General features: G+C 42.6%; 1 protein-coding gene across 6 annotated transcripts in view; it reads left to right on the top strand.

The window, feature by feature from the left end:
• Positions 1–9,373, top strand: part of si:ch211-1e14.1 (UPF0606 protein KIAA1549) — a 54,683-nt gene extending 45,310 nt beyond the window's left edge. For 3 of the 6 annotated variants that reach the window (XM_037767097.1, XM_037767100.1, XM_037767096.1), the window contains 4 exons: positions 1,582–1,634; positions 4,008–4,156; positions 4,692–4,846; positions 7,000–9,373. In XM_037767097.1, coding sequence (XP_037623025.1) covers positions 1,582–1,634; positions 4,008–4,156; positions 4,692–4,846; positions 7,000–7,239 — 597 coding nt within the window. In that variant the 3' untranslated portion in view covers positions 7,240–9,373. The remainder of the gene's footprint in view (positions 1–1,581; positions 1,635–4,007; positions 4,157–4,691; positions 4,847–6,999) is intronic. The other 3 variants (XM_037767095.1, XM_037767101.1, XM_037767098.1) reach the window with 2 other exon arrangements.
• Positions 9,374–14,031: the final 4,658 nt, after the last annotated feature.

The following is a 14,031-nucleotide window of genomic DNA, read 5'->3' as shown; positions in this document are numbered from 1 at the left end:
CTGTGCAAATCAGCACCATACAATGGCCAGTTCATGGTGTGCCGCAGTTTGTTAACACATTAAGCTTGGAGTCTATAATACTGTGCATGTGCCACACACTGTTCATAGTGTTTCGTGTTGTGGGTGGAACTGCCAAGAGACAAAGTAAAAGTTTCATGGTTATGTTTTGATGTTTTTTTTATGGTACTAAAACTAAACATACTCCTATTTTGACAATAGCTTAAAGATCCCCTCCAAGCAAAAACGTGTTTTTCTTATGTTTATGTCCCCTAAAATGTCTGACCTTGACTATAGTGTAGGTGTTTTCACATTCCTCTACTGAAGGGGGAGATGTCTGTGCACCTAAAATCTGAAATTCAAACGTACCCCAGGCAAGCTAGTTTTGGTATGTCACAAATCCGAAAGCCAATCGCTGTCTACTGTGCAAATGCTGGCAAAGAAACCTGAAACCTCCAGCGCAGAGCCGACGTAGCCTAGTGAAAGTTTTGACGGCAAACATTAAGCTTCCTTCCACTATCTACCAAAAAAATCCTAGTACATATTAATTATTATGTCTCACAAATACTAACGCTGTGTCAGCCACTGCCAGTTATAAGCTAACAAACAGCATAAACAAATAACAGACACTAACTACACTAACCATTCTGAACAGACTCCTCATCTGAGTCTGGGTTTGACTGATGTTTCGTCTTACGTTAGCCATCCTCTGTTACCGCAGTTTCATGAGTGCATTGGAGAAATACGGTGGCCCTCAGGTAACGTAAAAACTCGAAAGGCTCTCTCTAGAGCCAGTGTTTGGTTTGTCCGTTCTGGTCTATTGTAGAAACATGGCGGACTCCTTGAAGAGGACCCGCTCCCTATGTAGATATGAAGGGCTCATTCTAAGCTACACTAATGAAAACATAGTTATTAATATTATATTCAATTTCTGCTAATAGATCCCCCGAAATATTACACACTGTTCCTTTAAGAGTTTCCTACAACTTGAAAACCATGCTAAACAAAATATTTATCATAGCAGAGTATTAAAAGCATTTTTACATACTTGTCTGGAAGGGAACTTTAATCATCGCTATAACTGAACTTCTCTCTTGCTTTCTTATAATTCATACTTAAATGCATTTCAGAGCTATCCACATACATTAACTACTACTCTGTCTCTTATAGTCCAACAGCAGTGTTCACCCCAGGTGATAAATATAGAGAGAGACTTAACAGTGAGCAGTGGAGCCATAAAAAGCCATTTGTTGGTTTTGCTTTTGCAGGTTCAGTACTGTAATATGCTGTAAAAGGTCAGCTGTAAAAAAGGATATCCAACAAAACCAAGCTTGGTAAAAACAACACTGTTAACTACAGTGAATGAAGTTGCACATAGCAATAGACACAGCACTGCTTTGCATTCATATGAAATATCAACATCCACTGCGAGCTCTCTTTGCATAAATTGCATTGTTTGTGTCAGCTATATCTGGAAACAGTATGCAAGCTGTGACATATAAAGTTTTTCTTTTTCAGTATTTGTTATTGCTGTTGTTGCTCACTGTCTCCTAAACACTGTGTGTCTTTCCTTGTCCTCCCCAGAGGTTCACTGATCTGAACATTTCCCCTCCTCCTATCCAAGGCCTGACACCAAGGTTAGTAGAGTGGTCCATGCAAATTGAGTATTCATGTATAAATTAATAAATAATATGCTCATTTGACGTTCACTTCTCCTTACACCGAAGGGATTTCTTATTGGTCAGTACAGCCTGATTTCCACCAATTTAACAGTGGGGATGTTTCCTTTAGGTGCACCCAGTGAGTTGGGCCTCATGAATAGTGAAAGAGGACTCATCTTTATTTTATTAGATTAATGGGTCAGGTCCAAGCAGTGGTCTCTGAACTGGCTCCAAATAGACCAAGGCCCCATATGGTCAAACAACTTATCACCACCGGAAATGTGAGCACAGTGGAGCTGAAGTATCATCAGCAGCCGTCAAACACTCGTGGTTGTAAATTGTGAAACAGTTAAAGGTTCAGTTGGTAACTTTAATAAAAAATAGCCTTTTGTCATATTTGCTGAAACGGTCACTATATCCTGACAGTAGTGCCTGAGACAGGTAATCTGTGTAAAAATCAGGTTCCACTGCCTCCTCCTAGTGCTCCTAATGGCATTTGCAAGATTTCACCGCGCCCGAACAAAAACAACCCCAATCAGAGCCGAGTCTCTAACACAGCTATCAATCACTGCTCGTGAGCTCTGATCAAACGGTCAAACTGGGCAGCTCTGATCAAATATGAATCAAGATTCTGCTACTCTAATGCCTATTTCTCGCCTCAAATGTTTTCAGAAACATCTTGTAGTGTTCTGTTTACCTGTAAAATGTGAACGTTTTTGACCCGACCGCCATGTTGAAAACGGTCGAGCCAAAACCAGACACCGCCCACCAGCTGGAGCAAAACATTTGAAGCGAGAAATAGGCATTACAGTAACATAATCTTGATTAATATTTGATCAGCGCTGCCTAGTTTGACCACTTGATCTGAATTCGCGAGTTTTGCGAGCAATGATTGACAGCTGCGTTAGAGACTCCTCAGCTCTGATTGATTGTTTTCCTTCGGGTGCAGCGAAATCTTGCACATGCCATTAGGAGCACTAGAAGGACGCAGAGGGACCTGATTTTGTCACAGATTATCTGTCTCATGTACAACTGTCAGGATATAGTGACAGGTTGAGCAAATACTACAAAAGCTTATTTTTATAAAAGTTACTAACTGAACCTTTAAAGGGGAACAACGGCTGTTTTTAAAACATTGATATTATTCTGGAGGCTAAATAACATGATGGAAAACATATTGCAACTTGCTCATTAACGCGCATATTGCGAGGGCACGCTGGGAAACCACCAGGTGGCATTGTAGTGGAGTAATCCATGACAGGATTTGTGCAGCAGTTAGCTTGTAGCAGCTTGTAGCATCCACAGTGATGAACAGCACACCAGTAAGGCATCACGGACTATTCTCATCCACGCTCTACTTGGTCAATAAAAGTCTAGTGCTGTATTTATGGAATTAGCTATATCTAACGTTATTTCACTATCTAACTAGCTAGCTACCAATATGCCATACCTGTTGCTAGCATGGTGGCTAGCTGCGGGATGACCATCACAACATGTGCTGAAATCCTGTCATGGATCTCTCCGTTCTAGTGGATTTCTCTGTTCCAAGGGACAGCACTGGCATAAACTATAACTACTGGAAAACAAAAGAAGTCAGAAACGTACGACACAGTTTCTCTGTCTTATAAGTGTTTATTGTTGACAGAAAAATAGATTCAGAAAGTGACTGTATGCGTATTTATATTGCAAATGTTGTAGAAATTCTATACTCCATTCATATCGCCACTGGCAGGCAGTTACTGTTTACCATGATGACGCTGCCACCTTGTGGTTTCCCGGCGTGCCCTCGCAATATGCACGTTCATGAGCAAGTTGCAATATTTTTTTCCATCATGTTATATAGCCTCCAGAATAATATCAATGTTTTAAAAATGCCCGTTGTTCCCCTTTAAGACGGCATGAGTGCAATTTTAAGTTATATCTTGTACCACATACAATAGAAGACACTGTAGAATCAGGGTGAGCGACGACCCTGTTGTTAGCACGGTGATGCATGCAAACATCCACACAAATACGCAATGTGAACTGTCCACTAGGTCTGTCCTCTCACACATACTAAATTGTATGCAGCATTTTACAATATCAGTTCAGCAAGTTTCATTAGTTAGCTTACCCATAAAGTAGGTGATTGGTCTTTACAGTGAATCCTTCTGACTGCCAGCACCTGCAGACGTCCATGTTGTCACTGCTTTTGTTGAGGTGAAGACGGACGTTCCTTGTTTTTTAAGGCACTGTTGAAATGACAGTGTAGAGACTGCAACTGAGAAGAATTCCAATAAATTTGTCACAATGCATGTTTCATTAAATGACAACTAAATGGATGATAAAATCCATGTCTTTGTGTTTCAGACAGGGCCTTGGCTCGAGCTACCTGCCACCAGGAGAAACAGCAGGGCAATGTGACCAGCTCCAGCCAGACAGCCTGTACTCCAGCAGGGGCCTCTACGCTGATGAGCTGCCCTCATCTGCCAGACCGCGACCAGTAGGGGGAACTACAGGTACACATGCAGACACAAACAGCCCTAAGCTTGTTTTCATGCCTACTAATACTGTTGGATTCAGATGTAAACAAAGCCTGTGGTGTGAATATGTCTTAATCTCATTTCCACTTCTTACCTCTTCATTTAAATAGGAAATATTTTCATATGAAAAGACAATATTTTTCATACAGTGTTTTGTCTGTGGACACAGTTTATTTGAGATCATTTCTGGATGTGGGCCACAGCGCTAGACGCACACCTCCACCATGTAAACCTGTCAAACTGAAAGAGCCTTGTCTCTTTCTTAAATTATTAAAAGGAGCTGGTGTGATGCTGCTGCCATCATGTGACTTACGCTAATAGAAATGGATTCTGGCGTTCACCATATAGAGTGCAGCACAGCAGAGACGGAGTGCTTCTCAGACTATAGTGATTGCATCAAAGTATAATAAAGGGGCTACTGAGGATTGAGTGTCAGGTACTGCAGCTCTGATGTGATATGTGTATGTATGTATGTGTGTGTGTGTGTGTGTGTGTGTGTGTGTGTGTGTAGGCACCCAGCTCCATCATCTTACACAGGTGGGACTGGCCAGTCGGATGAATGGTTACCCAGCAGGGGTCAGGGCTCCTCCAGGGCAGAACGGAGGCATTGGCTGGAACCACTACCACGGTGACAACTTCTCCAGGGCAGAGCCTGAAAAAGATGCAGTGAGTGAATCACACATTTCATTCTGTTAAGGTCTTATCTTCCATCCATTTAAAGCTGAAATGAAATGAAATTGTAAAATGTATGTTTGATGTCAACAAAATCCCATGAAAAGACCAAAAAATCAACAATGAATGGATCCTAAGAGCAAATATTGTCTGCGTATCCAAAGCCTGATATACAGTAGCTTATTCCTCTGTGCCACAGAGCTCCACGTTTATCCAGAAACTATTAAAAACACATCAGTGAGCCACGCTGTTGCACTGGGTGACATTTTCTTTAATTAGAATGAATGACCATGGGCACTGCAGTTTCTTTTTGAGTCAATCCAACATCCACCGCCCTGCTGCTGTAAATCCTCACTAGAGCACCAAATATGTATCAGTCCATGGCAGAAAATAGTCTCCAACAAATTCCCAATTTAATCCATTTTGAGTAACGTTTGCTAAAAACTACAGTGTTTTAGGAAATTGCTAAGCTATTTATTAAAATAAAAGTATTTATTTGTGACCCGATTTTAAAGATAAACCCCTTCGATGTTAGCAAATGAGCTCGGGGCTGAGAGCGACAGACAGAGCAGTGTTTTCCAAACTTTTTCCCCACTTTTTAAAAATGTCAAACCATCGTGACCCAATTCACAATGGTCCTTATCTATAAATCCTGAGAAGAGCCAATTTGTGAGTAACAGAACATTCCTGACCATTTTTACTGCCATTTGAATAAGTAAACCAGCTATTTCGAAGAGATATACGTTTGATAAATCCCAACTTTGCTTTATGCATGTGTTATTAAAAACAAATACACATGTTAAATACTTTATAAATGAAACCAAACAAATGCATTTAGGTGGAGTTAACAGACTCGTTTTTTTCCCTCTCATCAGTAAAACAAACAGAATGTACGCTAACCTTTCATATTAGATTCAGTGTGATATAAGTAGGCCACAATTATCAGAACAATATGAACATTCAGGCTCCCTCATGTGGCTCAGACATGTACTGTAGATATAAATGTTAAATTAAAGACTATTGAGGAAATTCTGCAAATCTTTATGGCGACCCTAATAAAATCTCCTGCGACCCACCTGTGGGTCCCAACCCAGTGTTTGGGAATGACTGGGCTAAAGAAAGCAGAAAGTATTAAGAAACAAACAGTTTGGGTTTTGATCCTTTTTCTGCAATATGGAATAATGCCAGTCTCATCCTTTAAGCTCTCTCTGTGTATGTATTGTGTATTGTGTATATTGTAGCGGGCTCAGTTTTAAAGCTAGAGTGAAGATACTGGCATTATATGAAACTAGAAAAACATAAGGAATATATTGGTACCAACGACGTCATAGTAGTTTGTCGCAATGGAGGCTAAATAACGCTCCAAACTTACACAAAATTTTGGCTTGGAAAAACTGACATGGCCATTTTCAAAGGGGTCCCTTGACCTCTGACCTCAAAATATGTGAATGAAAATGGGTTCTATGGGTACCCACGAGTCTCCCTCCCCTTTGCAGACATGCCCACTTTATGATAATCACATGCAGTTTTGGGCAAGTCATAGTCAAGTCAGCACACTGACACACTGACAGCTGTTGTTGCCTGTTGGGCTGCAGTTTGCCATGTTATGATTTGAGCATATTGTTTTATGCTAAATGCAGTACCTGTGAGGGTTTCTGGACAACATTTGTCATTGTTTTGTGGTGTTAACTGATATCCAATAATAAATGTATACATGTACATACAGTATATTTGCATAAAGCAAGCATATTTGTCCACTCCAAATGTGTGATTAATTTGCGATTAATCGCGATTAATTATGGGCAATCATGCAATTAATCCCGATTAAATATTTTACTTGATTGGCAGCCCTAATATACAGTATATACCGTATATATATATATATATATATATACGGTATATATGGGTTGGGATGATATATATATATATATACACATATAAACAAATAATTAGTTGTCTCATTTTGCTATGCTGCTATTCTAGTTCTCTCTTCTCTCTCAGTCTCTAGTTCTGTCACTTGATATTTTTCCTCTATTTTCTTCTCAAATGTGTTCCTCCTCCTCCTCTTTGTCCTCCTCCTCCTCTTTGTCTTCCTCTTCCTCCTCTTTGTCTTCCTCCTTCTCTTTGCCCGTCCTTTCTGCCTTCAGTTCCTGGACTGTCCTGACTACACGTCCTCCTCTGTCTTCCAGACGCCCAGAAGTGGCATCAGGGAGCCTTCGGCACCCCCTGTCCACCTCGACGCCCCGGGGGTGGGCTATCTGTCAGCCCCGCCTCCCCTGGATACATCTCCTCCCACTCACTCCTCTGCCTCCCTGATCAAGGCCATCAGGGAGGAGCTGTTGCGTCTCTCCCAGAAACAGGCGGCTGTGCCCAGCTACCACAGCTGAAGCCCCGGGCCCCTGTAGCTCTAACCAGTCATGCCACTGACCCTGCCTGCCTGCTTCGCCTAATCCGACAATACTTCCCGTGGAAGTCCCCGTGGGTGTACAGCAGAGAGATAGTCCTGCTAAACTGAAGTGAAGAGGTGTCTAATAGAGATTTTCTAACTGAAGGACTGAACGAAAGGATTGTTGATACAGCTCCTAGACTATTCAGAGACTGATCGACCGCAGTATGTCAAATCAGAGACAGTGTTACGAAAAGAAGAACAATATGAACAGTACATGCTGGACCTTTTAAAATGACATGACGTGACATGTGTCTGTGTCCTGCACTTCATTCATTGTGGATCAGGGAGTGATCACGCCAAGTCCTGGCCACTGTGGATCCACATCCTGGACTTCTTTGAGATTTTGCTGCATTTCTTCAGACTCAGTATTTCTGTGTCGTGGTTTCATTCTCATGCTGCCTTCACTAAACAGGAAAACCCCCTAAGACACATGTCTTTTTTTATTACATTACTTAAACTACCATACAGGTATTAGTTGTTTTTCCAATGCAGGCCCTTAACCTCTTTCTCACCATCAGGTGCTACTTCATGTTCTCTGCCACGATGAGCCATGCTATGCCTTGACACTGTGATGTAGTTCACCTGACCCAGTTTACTGTACACGCCTACAGTAAGGTCAAAGTTCACAGCCAGCGAGCCAGTTCAGGCACTAGAAACAAAGCGGCAGCCATAGAGACTAACAACGCTCATTTACACTACCTAGTCTTTCCGTACTTACTGCAGTAGCACAGCTACTCTGAGTTGAGATTTTTTTTACTTACACTACATACTTGTTTTTTGTGGACAACTTCATGTCCCATGTTTTTATTTATGTTTAGTAGCTAACAGACAGCTAGACAAAGATGAAAAAAAAAATGGCCTTGAAATCACATTAATCTTCAAACATGACTTCAGAGGCACACACTCGTGCTACAAATGAAGACTTTCAGTATGTACTTGACAATAATGGTGTATTGTATTCGGTTGTAGTTTGATGCACTGTACGCAGACTACTTGGTACAGCTCAGGTCGCTCAAAAAGAGATTCCTCGCGGACAAATCAGTGATAAGATGAAGAAGAAGTGTAAGTGAACTGTTAATGAGGGAAAGTCACAGAGACCAGTATTGTTTTTTTTAACATTAACCTGTATTTCCTACGTACTGAACCACCATCTCTGTTTCATGCAGTATTCAACGTTTGCTTTGCCTTTTTGTTAGCCCATGAAGGAGGAAAAAAAGTGTACTGTATTTGTTGTCATTTATGGTTTACTTCAACCAGTCTTTGGATTTACATTGCCTCATGTAATTTTGTTCACCTTTTAGTCATCATACTGGTTGGAAATCATTCTAGGTTACATGACATGTTGTGATGTTTTGGGGCCTGAAGTGATATTTTATTTAAATGAAATAAAAGAGAAAATTATGGATTTTAAAAAGCAAGGCTTGAGAATATGTTTCAGTGGATTATAAACCTTTTGGCAGTGAGTTAAAACATTCTACAGATGTTACCAGTGCATCCCATTTTTTTTTGTTTGCAATGTGATGTGCCTTTGGGACTTCACCTGAACAGATTATGTACTCAAGAGTGACAGAAGTTTTCTTTGTGTTCTGTTTTACTGTCATTCGTTCTGTCACATAATTATCGAAGGTTGTGATTACCAGCTTAAATTACAACAATAATTAGTTTACCGGGATGAAATTTCATCCAGTTGATCAAACATTGTCATTGTATGGAGTCTCCTTTGATATGCAGGGAGATGAGTCAGCGTCTGGTTTTACATTTCACCTCCTATGTTCATGTTCTGTGTTACCGATCTCACACTGTATGCCTCCATCTGCTGGTTCTGTACTGTAACAACAGACCATCAAAATCAACCTGTGTTCATCTCCACTTCCTTTTTATAATTATTATTTTTTTGGTGTTGTTGATTTTTTTTTTCATCCATTTCTACATCTTGTATTTTGTGAAAATGATCCGTTGGCTGGTCCAACTTTACGTTTGATTGATGTTGCATGTTTAATTACTGTGTTTCTTTTTTGTTTGTTTTTTGCGCATGCTGTTCCAAAATTCTTGAAATACAAAAGAAACTGTCACTGGACGTGTCCTCCAATTTTAAGTTCGCAACCACAAGTCCATTTGATGTGTTGACACATTCTGTTTTTTGAATTGTCTCTTGAGTTCTCACACATTATGACCATTAGATAAGCAGACCCGACGGTGGCGCCGCCAGTATATTTTATCAAACTCCATCCTAAAGGTGAGGTACATTTTGATTTGAATGGCTAAAACTCATCATATCATATCTCATGTCATTCATTCAATATCACAGCACTCTTGCAGGTGTTGCACTTACCACAAACAACCAGAGGGTGTCAGTACATTACAAGAAATCGGCTCTGTTCGCAACAAAGACTGCTCCCTTGGCTGCGGATGATGTAACCGGTTACCCAAGGATGTTTCTGTGAGTCTCTGAAAAAAGGTTATTCCAGGTTCTCTTCATTATTAATGGATGAATTGTGAATAAACCACAAAATAATGCAGGGGGATTTGTATGATGATGTCTAATCGCTGTGGCGTTTGATCAGGGATGATTTTGATATACATTGGGTATGATTTGGTCTTTGCATTACAGTACAAGCAATAGTCAGAAAATAAGAATAACATACAATATAAATGGAAACAAGTATGTGTACAATTGCAAAAAAAAAAAAAAATTGCCCTGTTCCCTTGTACACTTTGGTTTCAGTCAATGTGATTAGCTACAAGTCCTGTTGTTGGTTTGTACTGTACTTCCGTTGTGGTGAAGGAGTACTTCCTGTTCATATATTGAGTTCTGTCTCATCTCATTAGACACTTCTCCCCTCTAATCCCATCTCAGGATCCAAAGCCACTGAGTGAAGCAGCTAAATGGTCAGCAAAGCTCCTGAACTCACACTGACTGCAGGAGGTTAGACTGCGCACAACTCTGCAAGTATTAGACAGTGAGCACGCTCGAATAGTTGCTGCATTGATCTTTTCACACCCTGATTGTGTTTGTACAGCACTTGAATTGGAGAACTTAATCTGGTGTCTGTTAAAACAGTGAGAATTGCAGCTTGAGATACAATTCAACATAGTTTTTGTCATGTTAGTGGCAGATCAGAGTAAATTCATAGTGATCATCTTTAAATTCAGGCTTTATTATCCCATCATATAAATTCTACTACTTTAATCTATGTGGAATTGATTTCTCACACTCTGCATTACAGTAACTTTTGTCCAATTTGACTGTATTTTTCTCTCCTTGTACAGTAGATGTATTTTTGTTGGTCTATTGATGCTGTTAGCTCAGTGTCTTTTTCCTCATTCTGTCTCTCTTGTCTCCTGCAGGGCTTAAGAGTGTCCCATCCCGTCCTGTCTGGCTGCCCCTGGCCCTCCTTGTGCGGTCTAACACCCCCTCCCACCCACACACACACACACACACACACAGTAATCCTGTCTGTGTGTTGTCCCGTCCCGGCTCAGCTGGCTGAGTCCAGCCCAGCCCAGCCCAGCATAGCACAACAAGAGCACACCCAGGAGTTAATCTGGACGGTAATTACTGCCCGGGAGTCCAGCCTGTAGGAGGGTGCAGAGGGGGGGGAAGCACTTGTCCACTAAGGGAGGAGTCAAATAGGCAGTTCTACCCACTGACCTTGGAGAAAACTCCAAGGGAGGGAGGGAGGGAGGGAAGGAGGAGAGAAACAGAGAGGGAGGCAGAGCAGATCCAGGCATTAGCATACTGACAGAGTTCCAGCACTGCAGATCTCTGTCTGTCTTCAGCCACTCTCGTTTTTTCTAGTCTGCCGGTGAAAGAAGGGGGAAGACGAGGAGAGCAGGGAGGAGGACAAGTGTGAAACGAATCCTTTGACAGATGAGAAAAGAGGATATCTGCCTGTTTTAACTGATCCCAGCACAGATTCAGAAGCACTTGTGTGAGTAGACTATCAGCCTGCCATTCACTTTCTGTGTGTGTGTGTGCATGTGTGTCACATCTCAGGAATTCATGGATGTAATAGTTTCATAACCGGAGCAGAAAGGGATGTCTTTCCACACTGTGTTTTGTTATTGTAACCAGGGTATGTTTGTTTTGTCCATGGGGGTGACTGAGCTTGATGTGTGCTGTATGTACAGTATCTGTGTGTAGGTGTGTGTCTGTGTGTGTGTGTGCGTGTGTGTGTGTGTGTGTGTGTGTGTGTGTACACTTGTCCACCGTAGCACATGTAGTTCCTCGAGCTGCCTGTCAGAAACAGACATTCCTGTGGTTTGATGAGGATGAAGGAGCAAGTATCTCAGTGACTACGTTCCATTACGGCCGTAAACCCTTGTAGCAGTGGGAGGACGTGGCCCTCGCCCTCCTTGTTTACCAGCATGGCTTTTTAAAAAAAAAAATTATTATGCAACCCACTGCATGCCGCGTCGTTCCACAGCATCAGAGTTGCTGCCTGTGAATCAATGGCAGCAGCAGGATGGGTTGGCTAGCAGAGACACTGCAGCAGCCAGGCATCTTCTGCAGCATCCAGCTATGTGCCAACTGGCACCGCTGTCACCGAGGGACGTCACTGTTCTCACTTTTGCAGTTGTGTGTGTGAATTTTAATCGGGGAATGGAGCAGTTTATGCAAACACAACACATTTCTCAATCTGCTTCTATCATCTTTTTTCTTATTATCACCACAAGTCCAGAGGTGATGATGTCAATGCAGCTCCTTTTACATTCTAAATGCTGACCCCCTCCCTTCCCATCATCACCTCCTCTGCTCCCTCTCCTCCGGCCCTCCCAGTGCAGGTTATCTTTGCACCGTAATTGGGTCATTTTCTCATTTCTCTGTCTGACGTTGGCGTCAGGAAGCACAGCGAGAGAGGAGGAGGCAGGGCCTGCGAGAGAGAGCTCCATTTCTGAGCTAGAGGCGCACAAAACAAAAGGTTGCGAGGTAAAGGTTACATTTTGCCCACATGTGTACATGCCACGAGCAAACACAGCTGACGTAACGGAGAGGAGGAGAGGCCCCACCGGCGTCGTCTGTTTTCATAACAGATGAACAAGCAGCTGTGGGAGACGGGAGTGAAGGTTAAAGAAGGGTAAAGAAAGAATATGATGGTGTTTTTTTTTTGTTTTTTTGCCAGTGGCTAGTGCTGCCCTACTTGCTGCTGCATGACACAGAAGTTTATTTTCTCTGAGGTTAGAACCAAAAGTAGCTGCTTCCACTGCACCATCACACTGTGCTGTGTCAGGTCAGGTAACTCTCGCTTACACAAACGCCTCCTGTCACCAGAGGACAATCTCTGTCCTCAAGGTCGCGGTGCAGGTTATCTCCATGTTCCTCCCTCCCTCCCTCCCTCCCCACCAGGCTCTACTGTATCAGAAGACAACAGTGTGATATTGTGCTGCGCTTGTGCTGAGTAGGAGGCAGCGCTCATGTGATGTTTCAAGGGGGAGGTGAATGGCTGTCATTCATACGAGGGCGCCCGTTTGCTCGGCAGCTGCCCCTCAGTTCTGACTTCAGACACTAATCCTGCCAGTCAGCTGCCGCCGGCCGTCTTCGTCCACAGCTGAACCGTTGTCCCCCTCGGCCGCAGGGTTTGACACGTCAAACATGTTTATTGTGCTGCGATGAGAGGTGTGGTGGAGTGACACATGGGATGTAATCCATTTGATGAAGAAAGCTCTTACAAAACCACAATTAATGCACAATTACTGAACTTTTTCACTGTTTTTTAGCCTTTATTTCTTCAGCAAACATGTATAGAAGTTTTTTGTATCTGATGAGGACATGTCATTAATGAACATAGAGATATATGGGGAAAGTTAAAGGTGCTGTATACGATATCCAGAGCATTAATATAGTAGCAAACAACTATTTGCTATGTAAAGATATAGAGGAGTAATGTCAACCTGAGCAGAGAATGAAGTTGCTCTCCCTCTGTGTGTGTTGTAATCCGAGTTTCCATACTTTCCGACCCTCCCGATTTTCCCGGAAGACTCCCGTTTTTCATTGCCCTCTTTCCCGATTCCTCCCGGGGGTCACAATTCTTCCGCATTTCTTCCAATTTATGGCAATTTTTCACACATTTCTTTTTCCTTTTCCTTATCTCAACCGGTCCCTGGCACTGTACATCACGTACTGTATAAGCCCTACTGTTTCAACCAGCTACACCAAATATCTTTTCCCCGCGGAGGAGAAGGGCTTGCGACACCGCGGCGCGGTTTGAACTACGCCCGCCACACATCACAGCATCGCAACAAAGCCGTCGTGGCGTGGTGCAAGCCATTGGAAACAACGGGTTTCAGAGCGCAGCGGTGCTGTTGTCGCGTTGTGTTTGAAAAGGCCTTCAGTGAGAGAAAGGGGGAGTACGAAGAGGAAGAAATACTCAAGCAGGGGCAAGAAATTAATGAATTAATGAAAACTGATGAATATAGTTTATACCAGAGATTCACGCCAGAGGGGTGAACTGTTCAGTTTCTGGGGGAGGACCCCCAGCACCTCCTTTTTGGTTTTGAAATCCTCCCTATTTTTGAGGTCTCGAGGTTGTCAAGTATGCCGGGACCACGTGCTTTTAGTGCATGTCCGTGCATTTTAGGCATGCCCCACTGGCTAGCTCATGGCCGCCGCCCTGCATTACTCTCGTACGGTGGTTACAGCTGATAACGCTGTCCCAACCAGGTTAGCACTGTTAGCTCTGTCGCAGGCACTGTTGCCTTTGTTTTCACTGTTAGCACTGTTGGCACCATT

The sequence above is a fragment of the Sebastes umbrosus genome, chromosome 4 (genome assembly GCF_015220745.1).
Source record: "Sebastes umbrosus isolate fSebUmb1 chromosome 4, fSebUmb1.pri, whole genome shotgun sequence".
In the NCBI taxonomy this organism is placed as follows: Eukaryota; Metazoa; Chordata; class Actinopteri; order Perciformes; family Sebastidae; genus Sebastes; species Sebastes umbrosus.
The sequence above is the reverse complement of the archived record's forward strand: the minus strand, read 5'-3'. Positions and strand labels throughout refer to the sequence as shown.